The following is a 19,162-nucleotide window of genomic DNA, read 5'->3' on the forward strand; positions in this document are numbered from 1 at the left end:
ATAGACAGTAGTTATATAGGATGGTTTGTATAGACAGTAGATATATAGAATGGTGTGTATAGACAGTAGTTATATAGAATGGTGTGTATAGACAGTAGTTATATAGGATGGTGTGTATAGACAGTATAGACAGTAGTTATATAGGATGGTGTGTATAGACAGTATAGGCAGTAGTTATATAGGATGCTGTGTATAGCCAGTAGTTATTTAGGATGGTGTGTATAGACAGTAGTTATATAGGATGGTGTGTGTAGACAGTAGTTATATAGGATGGTGTGTATAGACAGTAGTTATATAAGATGGTGTGTATAGACAGTAGTTATATAGGATGGTGTGTATAGACAGTAGTTATATAGGATGGTATGTATAGACAGTAGTTATATAGGATGGTGTGTATAGACAGTAGTTATATAGGATAGTGTGTATAGACAGTAGTTATATAGGATGGTGTGTATAGACAGTAGTTATATAGGATGGTGTGTATAGACAGTAGTTATATAGGATGGTGTGTATAGACAGTATAGACAGTAGTTATATAGAATGGTGTGTATAGACAGTAGTTATATAGGATGGTGTGTATAGACAGTAGTTATAAAGGATGGTGTGTATAGACAGTAGTTATATAGAATGGTGTGTATAGACAGTAGTTATATAGAATTGTGTGTATTGACAGTAGTTATATAAGATGGTGTGTATAGACAGTAGTTATAGAGGATGGTGTGTATAGACAGTAGTTATATAGAATGGTGTGTATAGACAGTAGTTATATAGGATGGTGTGTATAGACAGTATAGACAGTAGTTATATAGGAAGGTGTGTATAGACAGTAGTTATATAGGATGGTGTGTATAGACAGTAGTTATATAGAACTGTGTGTATAGACAGTAGTTATATAGGATGGTGTGTATAGACAGTATAGACAGTAGTTATATAGGATGGTGTGTATAGACAGTAGTTGTATATGATGGTATGTATAGACAGTAGTTATACAGGATGGTGTGTATAGACAGTAGTTGTATAGGATCGTGTGTATAGACAGTATAGACAGTAGTTATATAGAATGGTGTGTATAGACAGTAGTTATATAGGATGGTGTGTATAGACAGTAGTTATATAGGATGGTGTGTATAGACAGTAGTTATATAAGATGGTGTGTATAGACAGTAGTTATATAGGATGGTGTGTATATACAGTAGTTATTATGGTATGGTGTGTATAGACAGTAGTTATATAGGGTGGTGTGTATAGACAATATAGACCGTAGTTATATAGGATGGTGTGGATAGACAGTAGTTATATAGGATGGTATGTATAGACAGTAGTTATAATAGGATGGTGTGTATAGACAGTAGTTATATAGGATGGTGTGTACAGCCAGTCGTTATATAGGATGGTGTATATAGACAGTAGTTATATAGGATGGTGTGTATAGACAGCAGTTGTATAAGATGGTGTGTATAGACAGTAGTTATATAGGATGGTGTGTATAGAGAGTAGTTATATAGAATGGTGTGTATAGACAGTAGTTATATAGGATGGTGTGTATAGACAGTAGTTATATAAGATGGTGTGTATAGACAGTAGTTATATAGGATGGTGTGTATAGAGAGTAGTTATATAGTATGGTGTGTATAGACAGTAGTTATATAGGACTGTGTGTATAGACAGTAGTTATATAGGGTGGTGTGTATTGACAGTAGTTATATAGGATGGTGTGTATAGACAGTAGTTATATAGGATGGTGTGTATAGACAGTAGTTATATAGGATAGTGTGTATAGACAGTAGTTATATGGGATGGTGTGTGTAGACAGTAGTTATATATTATCATGTGTATAGACAGTAGTTATATAGGGTGGTGTGTATAGACAGTAGTTATTTAGGATGGTGTTTATAGACAGTTGTTATATATAGGATGGTGTGTATAGACAGTAGTTATATAGGATGGTGTGTATAGACAGTAGTTATATAGGAGGGTGTGTATAGACAGTATAGATAGTAGTTATATAGTATGGTGTGTATAGACAGTAGTTATATAGGGTGGTGTGTATAGACAGTAGTTATATAGGGTGGTGTGTATAGACAGTAGTTATATAGGATGGTGTGTATAGACAGTAGTTATATAGGAGGGTGTGTATAGACATTATAGACAGTAGTTAAATAGGATGGTGTGTATAGACAGTAGTTATATAGGATGGTGTGTATACACAGTATAGACAGTAGTTATATAGGATGGTGTGTATAGACAGTATAGACAGTAGTTATATAGGATGGTGTGTATAGACAGTATAGACAGTAGTTATATATGATGGTGTGTATAGACAGTAGTTATATAGGATGGTGTGTATAGACAGTAGTTATATAAGATGGTGTGTATAGAGAGTAGTTATATAGGATGGTGTGTATAGACAGTAGTTATATATGATGGTGTTTATAGACAGTTGTTATATATAGGATGGTGTGTATAGACAGTAGTTATATAGGATGGTGTGTATAGACAGTAGTTATATAGGATGGTGTGTATAGACAGTAGTTAAATAGGATGGTATGTATAGACAGTAGTTATATAGGATGGTGTGTAGACAGTAGTTATATAGGATGGTGTGTATAGACAGTATAGACAGTAGTTATATAGAATGGTGTGTATAGACAGTAGTTATATAGGATGGTTTGTATAGACAGTAGATATATAGAATGGTGTGTATAGACAGTAGTTATATAGAATGGTGTGTATAGACAGTAGTTATATAGGATGGTGTGTATAGACAGTATAGACAGTAGTTATATAGGATGGTGTGTATAGACAGTATAGGCAGTAGTTATATAGGATGCTGTGTATAGCCAGTAGTTATTTAGGATGGTGTGTATAGACAGTAGTTATATAGGATGGTGTGTGTAGACAGTAGTTATATAGGATGGTGTGTATAGACAGTAGTTATATAAGATGGTGTGTATAGACAGTAGTTATATAGGATGGTGTGTATAGACAGTAGTTATATAGGATGGTATGTATAGACAGTAGTTATATAGGATGGTGTGTATAGACAGTAGTTATATAGGATAGTGTGTATAGACAGTAGTTATATAGGATGGTGTGTATAGACAGTAGTTATATAGGATGGTGTGTATAGACAGTAGTTATATAGGATGGTGTGTATAGACAGTATAGACAGTAGTTATATAGAATGGTGTGTATAGACAGTAGTTATATAGGATGGTGTGTATAGACAGTAGTTATAAAGGATGGTGTGTATAGACAGTAGTTATATAGAATGGTGTGTATAGACAGTAGTTATATAGAATTGTGTGTATTGACAGTAGTTATATAAGATGGTGTGTATAGACAGTAGTTATAGAGGATGGTGTGTATAGACAGTAGTTATATAGAATGGTGTGTATAGACAGTAGTTATATAGGATGGTGTGTATAGACAGTATAGACAGTAGTTATATAGGAAGGTGTGTATAGACAGTAGTTATATAGGATGGTGTGTATAGACAGTAGTTATATAGAACTGTGTGTATAGACAGTAGTTATATAGGATGGTGTGTATAGACAGTATAGACAGTAGTTATATAGGATGGTGTGTATAGACAGTAGTTGTATATGATGGTATGTATAGACAGTAGTTATACAGGATGGTGTGTATAGACAGTAGTTGTATAGGATCGTGTGTATAGACAGTATAGACAGTAGTTATATAGAATGGTGTGTATAGACAGTAGTTATATAGGATGGTGTGTATAGACAGTAGTTATATAGGATGGTGTGTATAGACAGTAGTTATATAAGATGGTGTGTATAGACAGTAGTTATATAGGATGGTGTGTATATACAGTAGTTATTATGGTATGGTGTGTATAGACAGTAGTTATATAGGGTGGTGTGTATAGACAATATAGACCGTAGTTATATAGGATGGTGTGGATAGACAGTAGTTATATAGGATGGTATGTATAGACAGTAGTTATAATAGGATGGTGTGTATAGACAGTAGTTATATAGGATGGTGTCTACAGCCAGTCGTTATATAGGATGGTGTGTATAGACAGTAGTTATATAGGATGGTGTGTATAGACAGCAGTTGTATAAGATGGTGTGTATAGACAGTAGTTATATAGGATGGTGTGTATAGAGAGTAGTTATATAGAATGGTGTGTATAGACAGTAGTTATATAGGATGGTGTGTATAGACAGTAGTTATATAAGATGGTGTGTATAGACAGTAGTTATATAGGATGGTGTGTATAGAGAGTAGTTATATAGTATGGTGTGTATAGACAGTAGTTATATAGGATGGTGTGTATAGAGAGTAGTTATATAGTATGGTGTGTATAGAGAGTAGTTATATAGTATGGTGTGTATAGACAGTAGTTATATAGGATGGTGTGTATAGAGAGTAGTTATATAGGATGGTGTGTATAGACAGTAGTTATATAGGATGGTGTGTATAGACAGTAGTTATATAGGATGGTGTGTATAGACAGTAGTTATATGGGATGGTGTGTGTAGACAGTAGTTATATATTATCATGTGTATAGACAGTAGTTATATAGGGTGGTGTGTATAGACAGTAGTTATTTAGGATGGTGTTTATAGACAGTTGTTATATATAGGATGGTGTGTATAGACAGTAGTTATATAGGATGGTGTGTATAGACAGTAGTTATATAGGAGGGTGTGTATAGACAGTATAGATAGTAGTTATATAGTATGGTGTGTATAGACAGTAGTTATATAGGGTGGTGTGTATAGACAGTAGTTATATAGGGTGGTGTGTATAGACAGTAGTTATAACAGGATGGTGTGTATAGACAGTAGTTATATAGGAGGGTGTGTATAGACAGTATAGACAGTAGTTAAATAGGATGGTGTGTATAGACAGTAGTTATATAGGATGGTGTGTATACACAGTATAGACAGTAGTTATATAGGATGGTGTGTATAGACAGTATAGACAGTAGTTATATAGGATGGTGTGTATAGACAGTAGTTATATATAGGATGGTGTGTATAGACAGTAGTTATATAGGATGTTGTGTATAGACAGTATAGACAGTAGTTATATAGGATGGTGTGTATAGACAGTAGTTATATAGGATGGTGTGTATAGACAGTAGTTATATAGGATGGTGTGTATAGACAGTAGTTATATAGGATGGTGTGTATAGACAGTATAGACAGTAGTTATATAGGATGGTGTGTATAGACAGTAGTTATATAGGATGGTGTGTATAGACAGTAGTTATAAAGGATGGTGTGTATAGACAGTAGTTATATAGAATGGTGTGTATAGACAGTAGTTATATAGAATTGTGTGTATAGACAGTAGTTATATAAGATGGTGTGTATAGACAGTAGTTATATAGGATGGTGTGTATAGACAGTAGTTATATAGAATGGTGTGTATAGACAGTAGTTATATAGGATGGTGTGTATAGACAGTATAGACAGTAGTTATATAGGAAGATGTGTATAGACAGTAGTTATATAGGATGGTGTGTATAGACAGTAGTTATATAGAACTGTGTGTATAGACAGTAGTTATATAGGATGGTGTGTATAGACAGTATAGACAGTAGTTATATAGGATGGTGTGTATAGACAGTAGTTGTATATGATGGTATGTATAGACAGTAGTTATACAGGATGGTGTGTATAGACAGTAGTTGTATAGGATCGTGTGTATAGACAGTATAGACAGTAGTTATATAGAATGGTGTGTATAGACAGTAGTTATATAGGATGGTGTGTATAGACAGTAGTTATATAGGATGGTGTGTATAGACAGTAGTTATATAAGATGGTGTGTATAGACAGTAGTTATATAGGATGGTGTGTATATACAGTAGATATTATGGTATGGTGTGTATAGACAGTAGTTATATAGGGTGGTGTGTATAGACAATATAGACCGTAGTTATATAGGATGGTGTGGATAGACAGTAGTTATATAGGATGGTATGTATAGACAGTAGTTATAATAGGATGGTGTGTATAGACAGTAGTTATATAGGATGGTGTTTACAGCCAGTCGTTATATAGGATGGTGTGTATAGACAGTAGTTATATAGGATGGTGTGTATAGACAGCAGTTGTATAAGATGGTGTGTATAGACAGTAGTTATATAGGATGGTGTGTATAGAGAGTAGTTATATAGAATGGTGTGTATAGACAGTAGTTATATAGGATGGTGTGTATAGACAGTAGTTATATAAGATGGTGTGTATAGACAGTAGTTATATAGGATGGTGTGTATAGAGAGTAGTTATATAGTATGGTGTGTATAGACAGTAGTTATATAGGACTGTGTGTATAGACAGTAGTTATATAGGGTGGTGTGTATTGACAGTAGTTATATAGGATGGTGTGTATAGACAGTAGTTATATAGGATGGTGTGTATAGACAGTAGTTATATAGGATGGTGTGTATAGACAGTAGTTATATGGGATGGTGTGTGTAGACAGTAGTTATATATTATCATGTGTATAGACAGTAGTTATATAGGGTGGTGTGTATAGACAGTAGTTATTTAGGATGGTGTTTATAGACAGTTGTTATATATAGGATGGTGTGTATAGACAGTAGTTATATAGGATGGTGTGTATAGACAGTAGTTATATAGGAGGGTGTGTATAGACAGTATAGATAGTAGTTATATAGTATGGTGTGTATAGACAGTAGTTATATAGGGTGGTGTGTATAGACAGTAGTTATATAGGGTGGTGTGTATAGACAGTAGTTATACAGAATGGTGTGTATAGACAGTAGTTATATAGGAGGGTGTGTATAGACATTATAGACAGTAGTTAAATAGGATGGTGTGTATAGACAGTAGTTATATAGGATGGTGTGTATACACAGTATAGACAGTAGTTATATAGGATGGTGTGTATAGACAGTATAGACAGTAGTTATATAGGATGGTGTGTATAGACAGTATAGACAGTAGTTATATATGATGGTGTGTATAGACAGTAGTTATATAGGATGGTGTGTATAGACAGTAGTTATATAAGATGGTGTGTATAGAGAGTAGTTATATAGGATGGTGTGTATAGACAGTAGTTATATATGATGGTGTTTATAGACAGTTGTTATATATAGGATGGTGTGTATAGACAGTAGTTATATAGGATGGTGTGTATAGACAGTAGTTATATAGGATGGTGTGTATAGACAGTAGTTAAATAGGATGGTATGTATAGACAGTAGTTATATAGGATGGTGTGTAGACAGTAGTTATATAGGATGGTGTGTATAGACAGTATAGACAGTAGTTATATAGAATGGTGTGTATAGACAGTAGTTATATAGGATGGTGTGTATAGACAGTAGATATATAGAATGGTGTGTATAGACAGTAGTTATATAGAATGGTGTGTATAGACAGTAGTTATATAGGATGGTGTGTATAGACAGTATAGACAGTAGTTATATAGGATGGTGTGTATAGACAGTATAGACAGTAGTTATATAGGATGCTGTGTATAGCCAGTAGTTATTTAGGATGGTGTGTATAGACAGTAGTTATATAGGATGGTGTGTGTAGACAGTAGTTATATAGGATGGTGTGTATAGACAGTAGTTATATAAGATGGTGTGTATAGACAGTAGTTATATAGGATGGTGTGTATAGACAGTAGTTATATAGGATGGTATGTATAGACAGTAGTTATGTAGGATGGTGTGTATAGACAGTAGTTATATAGGATAGTGTGTATAGACAGTAGTTATATAGGATGGTGTGTATAGACAGTAGTTATATAGGATGGTGTGTATAGACAGTATAGACAGTAGTTATATAGAATGGTGTGTATAGACAGTAGTTATATAGGATGGTGTGTATAGACAGTAGTTATAAAGGATGGTGTGTATAGACAGTAGTTATATAGAATGGTGTGTATAGACAGTAGTTATATAGAATTGTGTGTATAGACAGTAGTTATATAAGATGGTGTGTATAGACAGTAGTTATATAGGATGGTGTGTATAGACAGTAGTTATATAGAATGGTGTGTATAGACAGTAGTTATATAGGATGGTGTGTATAGACAGTATAGACAGTAGTTATATAGGTAGGTGTGTATAGACAGTAGTTATATAGGATGGTGTGTATAGACAGTAGTTATATAGAACTGTGTGTATAGACAGTAGTTATATAGGATGGTGTGTATAGACAGTATAGACAGTAGTTATATAGGATGGTGTGTATAGACAGTAGTTGTATATGATGGTATGTATAGACAGTAGTTATACAGGATGGTGTGTATAGACAGTAGTTGTATAGGATCGTGTGTATAGACAGTATAGACAGTAGTTATATAGAATGGTGTGTATAGACAGTAGTTATATAGGATGGTGTGTATAGACAGTAGTTATATAGGATGGTGTGTATAGACAGTAGTTATATAAGATGGTGTGTATAGACAGTAGTTATATAGGATGGTGTGTATATAAAGTAGTTATTATGGTATGGTGTGTATAGACAGTAGTTATATAGGGTGGTGTGTATAGACAATATAGACCGTAGTTATATAGGATGGTGTGGATAGACAGTAGTTATATAGGATGGTATGTATAGACAGTAGTTATAATAGGATGGTGTGTATAGACAGTAGTTATATAGGATGGTGTGTACAGCCAGTCGTTATATAGGATGGTGTGTATAGACAGTAGTTATATAGGATGGTGTGTATAGACAGCAGTTGTATAAGATGGTGTGTATAGACAGTAGTTATATAGGATGGTGTGTATAGAGAGTAGTTATATAGAATGGTGTGTATAGACAGTAGTTATATAGGATGGTGTGTATAGACAGTAGTTATATAAGATGGTGTGTATAGACAGTAGTTATATAGGATGGTGTGTATAGACAGTAGTTATATAGGATGGTGTGTATAGAGAGTAGTTATATAGTATGGTGTGTATAGACAGTAGTTATATAGGATGGTGTGTATAGAGAGTAGTTATATAGTATGGTGTGTATAGACAGTAGTTATATAGGACTGTGTGTATAGACAGTAGTTATATAGGGTGGTGTGTATTGACAGTAGTTATATAGGATGGTGTGTATAGACAGTAGTTATATAGGATGGTGTGTATAGACAGTAGTTATATAGGATGGTGTGTATAGACAGTAGTTATATGGGATGGTGTGTGTAGACAGTAGTTATATATTATCATGTGTATAGACAGTAGTTATATAGGGTGGTGTGTATAGACAGTAGTTATTTAGGATGGTGTTTATAGACAGTTGTTATATATAGGATGGTGTGTATAGACAGTAGTTATATAGGATGGTGTGTATAGACAGTAGTTATATAGGAGGGTGTGTATAGACAGTATAGATAGTAGTTATATAGTATGGTGTGTATAGACAGTAGTTATATAGGGTGGTGTGTATAGACAGTAGTTATATAGGGTGGTGTGTATAGACAGTAGTTATATAGGATGGTGTGTATAGACAGTAGTTATATAGGAGGGTGTGTATAGACAGTATAGACAGTAGTTAAATAGGATGGTGTGTATAGACAGTAGTTATATAGGATGGTGTGTATACACAGTATAGACAGTAGTTATATAGGATGGTGTGTATATACAGTATAGACAGTAGTTATATAGGATGGTGTGTATAGACAGTATAGACAGTAGTTATATATGATGGTGTGTATAGACAGTAGTTATATAGAATGGTGTGTATAGACAGTAGTTATATATAGGATGGTGTGTATAGACAGTAGTTATATAGGATGTTGTGTATAGACAGTATAGACAGTAGTTATATAGGATGGTGTGTATAGACAGTAGTTATATAGGATGGTGTGTATAGACAGTAGTTATATAGGATGGTGTGTATAGACAGTAGTTATATAGGATGGTGTGTATAGACAGTATAGACAGTAGTTATATAGGATGGTGTGTATAGACAGTAGTTATATAGGATGGTGTGTATAGACAGTAGTTATATAGGATGGTGTGTATAGACAGTAGTTATATAGGGTGGTGTGTATAGACAGTAGTTATATAGGATGGTGTGTATAGACAGTAGTTATATAGGACTGTGTGTATAGACAGTAGTTATATAGGGAGGTGTGTATAGACAGTAGTTATATGGGATGGTGTGTGTAGACAGTAGTTATATATAGGATGGTGTGTATAGACAGTAGTTATATAGGATGTTGTGTATAGACAGTATAGACAGTAGTTATATAGGATGGTGTGTATAGACAGTAGTTATATAGGATGGTGTGTATAGACAGTAGTTATATAGGATGGTGTGTATAGACAGTAGTTATATAGGATGTTGTGTATAGACAGTATAGACAGTAGTTATATAGGATGGTGTGTATAGACAGTAGTTATATAGGATGGTGTGTATAGACAGTAGTTATATAGGATGGTGTGTATAGACAGTAGTTATATAGGATGGTGTGTATAGACAGTAGTTATATAGGATGGTGTGTATAGACAGTATAGACAGTAGTTATATATGATGGTGTGTATAGACAGTAGTTATATAGAATGGTGTGTATAGACAGTAGTTATATATAGGATGGTGTGTATAGACAGTAGTTATATAGGATGTTGTGTATAGACAGTATAGACAGTAGTTATATAGGATGGTGTGTATAGACAGTAGTTATATAGGATGGTGTGTATAGACAGTAGTTATATAGGATGGTGTGTATAGACAGTAGTTATATAGGATGGTGTATATAGACAGTAGTTATATAGGGTGGTGTGTATAGACAGTAGTTATATAGGATGGTGTGTATAGACAGTATAGACAGTAGTTATATAGGATGGTGTGTATAGACAGTAGTTATATAGGATGGTGTGTATAGACAGTAGTTATATAGGATGGTGTGTATAGACAGTAGTTATATAGGGTGGTGTGTATAGACAGTAGTTATATAGGATGGTGTGTATAGACAGTAGTTATATAGGACTGTGTGTATAGACAGTAGTTATATAGGGAGGTGTGTATAGACAGTAGTTATATGGGATGGTGTGTGTAGACAGTAGTTATATATGATCATGTGTATAGACAGTAGTTATATAGGGTGGTGTGTATAGACAGTAGTTATTTAGGATGGTGTTTATAGACAGTTGTTATATATAGGATGGTGTGTATAGACAGTATAGACAGTAGTTATATAGGATGGTGTGTATAGACAGTAGTTATATAGGAGGGTGTGTATAGACAGTATAGATAGTAGTTATATAGGATGGTGTCTATAGACAGTAGTTATATAGGGTGGTGTGTATAGACAGTAGTTATATAGGGTGGTGTGTATAGACAGTAGTTATATTGGATGGTGTGTATAGACAGTAGTTATATAGGAGGGTGTGTATAGACAGTATAGACAGTAGTTATATAGGATGGTGTGTATAGACAGTAGTTATATAGAATGGTGTGTATAGACAGTAGTTATATATAGGATGGTGTGTATAGACAGTAGTTATATAGGATGGTGTGTATAGACAGTATAGACAGTAGTTATATAGGATGGTGTGTATAGACAGTAGTTATATAGGATGGTATGTATAGACAGTAGTTATAATAGGATGGTGTGTATAGACAGTAGTTATATAGGATGGTGTGAATAGACAGTAGTTATATAGGATTGTGTGTATAGACAGTAGTTATATAGGATGGTGTGTATAGACAGTAGTTATATAGGATGGTGTGTATAGACAGTAGTTATATAGTATGGTGTGTATAGACAGTAGTTATATAGGGTGGTGTGTATAGACAGTAGTTATATAGGATGGTGTGTATAGACAGTAGTTATATAGTATGGTGTGTATAGACAGTAGTTATATGGGATGGTTTGTATAGACAGTAGTTATATGGGATGGTGTGTATAGACAGTAGTTATATATGATGGTGTGTATAGCAGTAGGTATAATGGATGAGCCTCGACTAGAATACAGTGTAAACATATGAAGTGGGTAAAACAGTACTGGGTGGTAGCTGGCTAGTAACAGTGACTGTTTGGGTGATTTGTGAGGGTCAGTCATGTTCAGGGCAGGGTACTGGGTGGTAGCTGGCTAGTAACAGTGACTGTTTGGGTGATTTGTGAGGGTCAGTCATGTTCAGGGCAGGGTACTGGGTGGTAGCTGGCTAGTAACAGTGACTGTTTGGGTGATTTGTGAGGGTCAGTCATGTTCAGGGCAGGGTACTGGGTGGTAGCTGGCTAGTAACAGTGACTGTTTGGGTGATTTGTGAGGGTCAGTCATGTTCAGGGCAGGGTACTGGGTGGTAGCTGGCTAGTAACAGTGACTGTTTGGGTGATTTGTGAGGGTCTGTCATGTTCAGGGCAGGGTACTGGGTGGTAGCTGGCTAGTAACAGTGACTGTTTGGGTGATTTGTGAGGGTCAGTCGGCATGTCTTCGTGTCTGGGCCGGATCCGAGTGGCATCTCCCTCTCCCCTCTCCCCTCTAAATCTCTGAATCATCAGACAGCCAGGACCAGCGAGACGATAGAGATGAGATGAGACAAGAGGAGAGCCTGGCTCGGTTTAGTAGAGACTTGGGCCTGTCGATGTTCCCGCGTAGTAAGAATCGTCTCAGAGATGCTTCCTGTCACCACGGTCAGTCCGTCAGCTCCCTCACGTACAAGGGCTATCAGTTTGAGATGAGCACCACCTTTCACCCCTGGCTGTGCTTGAGCCCTGAATTTCCTCTCCTCACCCCTCCTCACCTCTCATCACCCCCCTCTCTCTCCATGTCCGTCTGTGTTACCTACCTTGTCAGTCACACAACATACACCAGGCAGTTTTATCTCAAACTCATATCTTTTACACTCTCTCTCTCCCTGTCTCTCTCTGTCTCTCTCTCCCTCTCTCTCTCTGTATCTCTCTCCCTCTCTCTCTCTCTCTCTCTCTCTCTTTCTCTCTCTCTGTCTCTCTCTCCCCCTCTCTCTCCCCTCTCTCTCTCGCTCTCTCTCCCTCTCTCTGTCTCTCGCTCTCGCTCTGTCTCTCTCGCTCCTTCTCTCTCCCTCTCTCTGTCTCTCGCTTTCTCTCTCTTCCTCTGTCTCTCTCTCTCTCTCTCTCTCTCTCTCCCCCTCTGTCTCTCTCTCTCTCTCTCTCTCTCTGTCTCTCTCACACACTCAAATGAACAACATGATAGATATTAGCACTGGTTTAATAAAGGGGACATACTCATCCTCGTGTATCTTAGGATGGGCTAAAAAGCCCATTCAGTTGGATCTGGTTTATATTATAGTGTAGGACAGCTGAACTGCTACATCCGTCCTTGTTTTCTTGATTCTCTTCCTGTTCCTGTACCATGACAGCACTGCAGTAAGCCTTTGGAATACTCCTGGGCGACAGGTAGCCTAGTGGTTGTTAGGGGTGTGCCGGTAACCGAAAGGTTGCTGGTTTAAATCCCGAGCTGGCTACATAACTAGTGTGCTGTTGAGCATGTCCCTTATCCCTAATTTCACATGTAAAATGTTCTGGATAAGAGCATCAACTCAAATGTAATGTACAGCTCATTGGTTACATTGTTACTCAACCTATTTCTACTGTTTCATTTCTCCCTCTTTCTCTCTCTCTCTCTCTCTCTCTGTCTCTCTCCATCTCTCTCCCTCTCCTCTCTCTCTCTGTCTCTCTCCATCTCTCTCTCTCTGTCTCTCTCCTCTCTCTCTCTCTCTCTCTCTGTCTCTCTCATCCCTCTCTCTCTCTCTCTCCCTCTCTCTCTCTCTGTCTCTCTCCTCCCTCTGTCTCTCTCCTCCCTCTCTCTCTCTCTCTCTCTCTCTGTCTCTCTCCTCCCTCTCTCTCTCTCTCTGTCTCTCTCCTCCCTCTCTCTCTCTCTCTGTCTCTCTCCCTCTCTCTCTCTCTCTCTCTCTGTCTCTCTCCTCCCTCTCTCTCTCTCTCTCTCTCTCTCTGTCTCTCTCCTCCCTCCTCTCTCTCTCTCTCTCTCTCTCTCTCTCTCTCTCTCTCTCTCTCTCTCTCTCAGGGTGCTGCTCTGATCAGGATGCTGGCTAACGTCATGGGGCAGCAGGTGTTCCAGAGAGGACTCAATGTAAGTCACCTTTCTGTCTCTTTCTTTCTCTCTCTATCTCTCATTATACTGCTATTTCACGTACTGTATATGTGCTGTGCTTTACCAACAAATGGTACACTGATGTCACCTGCACCATATGTCCAAGAGTCTGCTCTGTAATCATATACAGTCTAATATAGGTGGGATACTGTACATCCAATAGCACCAGCACAGCATGATATGATATGGTATGGTATGGTATGGTAGGGTATGGTATGGTATGGTGTGGTATGGTGTGGTTTGGTATGGTAGGATATGGTATGGTATGGTATGGTAGGGTATGGTATGGTATGGTGTGGTATGGTGTGGTTTGGTATGGTAGGATATGGTATGGTATGGTGTGGTTTGGTATGGTGTGGTGTGGTATGGTAGGGTATGGTATGGTATGGCGTGGCAAGGTATGGTATGGTATGGTGTGTTATGGTATGGTATGGTATGGTGTGTTATGGTATGGTATGGTATGGTGTGTTATGGTATGGTATGGTGTGTTATGGTATGGTATGGTGTGGTGTGACATGGTGTGGTATGGTATGGTATGGTGTGGTATGTTATGGTATGGTATGGTGTGTTATGGTATGGTGTGGCATGGTGTGGTATGGTATGGTGTGGTATGGTGTGGCATGGTGTGGTATGGTATGGTGTGTTATGGCATGGTATGGTGTGACATGGTATTGTATGGTTTGGTATGGTGTGACATGGTATGGTATGGTGTGGTATGGTATGGTGTGACATGGTGTGGTGTGGTGTGGTATGGTGTGGCATGTTATGGTATGTTGTGACATGGTATGGTGTGGTATGGTATGGCGTGGTATGGTATGGTGTGGCATGTTATGGTATGGTGTGACATGGTGTGGTGTGGTATAGTATGGTGTGGTATGGTGTGGCATGTTATGGTATGTTGTGACATGGTGTGGTATGGTATGGGGTGGCATGTTATGGTATGGTGTGGTATGGTAGGGTGTGGCATGTTATGGTATGGTGTGGTATGGTATGGTGTGGCATGTTATGGTGTGGTATGGTATGGTGTGGCATGGTGTGGTATGGTGTGGTGTGGCATGTTATGTTATGGTGTGGTATGGTATGGTGTGGCATGGTGTGGTATGGTATGGTGTGGCATGTTATGGTATGGTGTGGCATGGTGTGGTATGGTGTGGCATGGTGTGGTATGGTGTGGCATGGTGTGGTATGGTGTGGCATGTTATGGTATGGTGTGGTATGGTGTGGTGTGGTGTGGTGTGGTGTGGTATGGTATGGTGTGGTATGGTATGGTATGGTATGGTAGGGTTTGGTGTGGTATGGTATGGTGTGGCATGTTATGGTATGGTGTGGCATGTTATGGTATGGTGTGGTATGGTATGGTATGGTAGGGTTTGGTGTGGTATGGTATGGTGTGGTATGTTATGGTATGGTGTGGCATGTTATGGTATGGTGTGGCATGTTATGGCATGGTGTGGCATGGTATGGTATGGTAGCGTTTGGTGTGGTATGGTATGGTGTGGTATGTTATGGTATGGTGTGGCATGTTATGGTATGGTAGGGTTTGGTGTGGCATGGTATGGTATGGTGTGGCATGTTATGGTATGGTGTGGCATGGCATGGTATGGTAGGGTTTGGTGTGGCATGGTATGGTATGGCATGTTATGGCATGGTATGATATTGTATGGTGTGGTATGGTATGGTGTGGTATGGTGTAACATGGTATGATTTGGTATGGTGTGACATGGTATGATATGGTATGTTGTAACATGGTATGGCATGGTATGATATGGTATGGTGTAACATGGTATGATATGGTATGGTATAATATGGTATGATATGGTATGTTGTAACATGGTATGGTATGGTATAACATGGTATGATATGGTATGGTGTAACATGGTATGATATGGTATGGTGTGACATGGTATGATATGGTAGGGTGTAACATGGTATGATTTGGTATGGTGTAACATGGTATGGTGTGACATGGTATGATATGGTATGGTGTAACATGGTATGATATGGTATGGTGTAACATGGTATGGCATGGTATGATATGGTATGGTGTAACATGGTATGATATGGTGTAACATGGTATGACATGGTATGGTGTGACATGGTATGATATGGTAGGGTGTAACATGGTATGATATGGTATGGTGTAACATGGTATGATATGGTATGGTGTAACATGGTATGATATGGTAGGGTGTAACATGGTATGATATGGTGTAACATGGTATGACATGTTATGGTGTGACATGGTATGATATGGTAGGGTGTAACATGGTATGATATGGTAGGGTGTAACATGGTATGGCATGGTATGATATGGTATGGTGTAACATGGTATGATATGGTGTAACATGGTATGACATGTTATGGTGTGACATGGTATGATATGGTAGGGTGTAACATGGTATGATATGGTATGGTGTAACATGGTATGATATGGTATGGTGTAACATGGTATGATATGGTAGGGTGTAACATGGTATGATATGGTGTAACATGGTATGACATGTTATGGTGTGACATGTTATGGTGTGACATGGTATGATATGGTAGGGTGTAACATGGTATGATATGGTATGGTGTAACATGGTATGATATGGTGTAACATGGTATGACATGTTATGGTGTGACATGGTATGATATGGTAGGGTGTAACATGGTATGATATGGTATGGTGTAACATGGTATGATATGGTATGGTGTGACATGGTATGATATGGTATGGTGTAACATGGTATGATATGGTATGGTGTGACATGGTATGATATGTGTGACCAGACACCAGTCCCCTGGTATAACAGATCCATCCAAGGATTAAGGCTCTAATCTGGTTGAACACAAACAGCAAACCAGGTTCTGTGTGAATCCCCTGATTTAATCAAGCTGACTGCAAATACCAAGACGCAGGAAGTCCCAGGAGCGTCTGAGTCTGTCCAGAGTATGTCATTTGTTTACAGTTGTTGGATTAAATTAAATGAATATTCTAAATCAGTAAACAAAACGGCTTTTAGTATCAAGAACAAAACATTTAAATACGGAATGAGAGTGACAGAGTTCCATTGAAGTTTCTCCATTAACTATCACAATGGAATATCCTAAATTCACTATAAATAACCATTAACTATCACAAAGGAATATCCTAAATTCACTATAAATAACAATTGACTTTTCCAATGGAATATCCTAAATTCACTATAAATAACCATTAACTATAACAAAGGAATATCCTAAATTCCCTGTTAATAACCCGAATAACAGAGTGTGTATGTTACACATATATGAGTGACCAGAGTTCCTTTGAACTTTCCCTATTGTATTACATACAGTCCTACTGTTCAGGTTCTATCTATTGAGAAGGTACCTGGCCTATGTCCTGTTCTTCCTATGACCCTCCTCTCTGAATCATTGAACGATCTCTCAGAACATCACACAACCAACCAGCTGTTATCAGACCTCACTATTTATGCTAGCGTTGGCAAACTATGTCCCAATTCTTTTTTTTTATTCTACTACAAAGAGCTCCTGGGTGTAAATGTTTGATTAGAGAGGTGAAGAGGTATCTCGGTGGGAGTTGTACGATGTAATTGCACCCTACAGCAATGGGGAGGGCGTCGATGATATCTGTTTCAATTTTTAATTCTTTACGTTTGGTTAAATCTACAGTCTGAGCATTGTATGATGTCTCCCTTACGGTGGAAGGAACAGAAACGATCCTTCCATCGGGTAGCAGCATCTTCTTAGAGGCTTGATGTTGTGACCTGATGCTCACCAATACCATGGCAGGTTGTAATCTCGTCCACCAGCCGGCTCTTATTCATTAAGCCTGGGGACGAGGTCATATCGGCTGAGAGTCAGCATGATTTAGTGAGGATCCTGATGGTCTAACTTCAGGTCTTTGCAGTGAAGGCTGAGAGTCAGCATGATTTAGTGAGGATCCTAATGGTCTAACTTCAGGTCTTTGCAGTGAAGGCTGAGAGTCAGCATGATTTAGTGAGGATCCTGATGGTCTAACTTCAGGTCTTTGCAGTGAAGGCTGAGAGTCAGCATGATTTAGTGAGGATCCTGATGGTCTAACTTCAGGTCTTTGCAGTGAATGCGTTAATATACACAGTGTGTTCAGAAAGGATTCAAACCCCTGGACTTTTCCCACATTTTGTTACGTTACAGCCTTTTTAAATTTTTTACATTTTTTACCTTTATTTAACCAGGCAAGTCAGTTAAGAACAAATTCTTATTTTCAATGACGGCCTAGGAACAGTGGGTTAACTGCCTGTTCAGGGGCAGAACGACAGATTTGTACCTTGTCAGCTCGGGGGTTTGAACTTGCAACCTTCCGGTTACTAGTCCAACGCTCTAACCACGAGGCTACCCTGCCGCCGCAAACCATCAGCCTTATTCTAAAATGGAAAAAAAGTCATCCTTATCAATCTACACACAATACCCTATAATGACAGAGAAAACAGGTTTATAGACATTTTTGCAAATGTATAAAAAATAAAAACATAAAAACTTTATTTATTTGCATAAGTATTCAGACCCTTTGCTATGAGCTCCAACATGGAGATGTTGAAGTTGATGCATCAATACACATGAGGTTGTTTAAAAGGACATTGCTCCTTTATACAGCTCAGACTAACAAACTAGTCTTCCACTACATTTAACCATCTAACCCCTTCTGGCATGTACACAACCAGATATCAGACCTGAGAATAGTATTGGACTGTGTGTTCAACATCCCATAATACTGTTGCTACAGTACAATCAGGCTCCTTCAGACCTGAGAATAGTATTGGACTGTGTGTTCAACATCCCATAATACTGTTGCTACAGTACGATCAGGCTCCTTCAGACCTGAGATTAGTATTGGACAGTGTGTTCAACATCCCATAATACTGTTGCTACGATCAGGCTCCTTCAGACCTGAGAATAGTATTGGACAGTGTGTTCAACATCCCATAATACTGTTGCTACGATCAGGCTCCTTCAGACCTGAGAATAGTATTGGACAGTGTGTTCAACATCCCATAATACTGTTGCTACGATCAGGCTCCTTCAGACCTGAGAATAGTATTGGACAGTGTGTTCAACATCCCATAATACTGTTGCTACGAT

General features: G+C 37.8%; 1 protein-coding gene across 1 annotated transcript in view; it reads left to right on the forward strand.

Moving 5' to 3' along the window:
* Positions 1-19,162, forward strand: part of LOC135515572 (thyrotropin-releasing hormone-degrading ectoenzyme-like) — a 484,406-nt gene that overhangs the window by 294,613 nt on the left and 170,631 nt on the right. Inside the window, exon 7 of the mRNA XM_064939193.1 lies at positions 13,970-14,035. Coding sequence (XP_064795265.1) covers positions 13,970-14,035 — 66 coding nt within the window. The remainder of the gene's footprint in view (positions 1-13,969; positions 14,036-19,162) is intronic.

The sequence above is a fragment of the Oncorhynchus masou genome, chromosome 27, assembly GCF_036934945.1.
Source record: "Oncorhynchus masou masou isolate Uvic2021 chromosome 27, UVic_Omas_1.1, whole genome shotgun sequence".
Taxonomy (NCBI): Eukaryota; Metazoa; Chordata; class Actinopteri; order Salmoniformes; family Salmonidae; genus Oncorhynchus; species Oncorhynchus masou.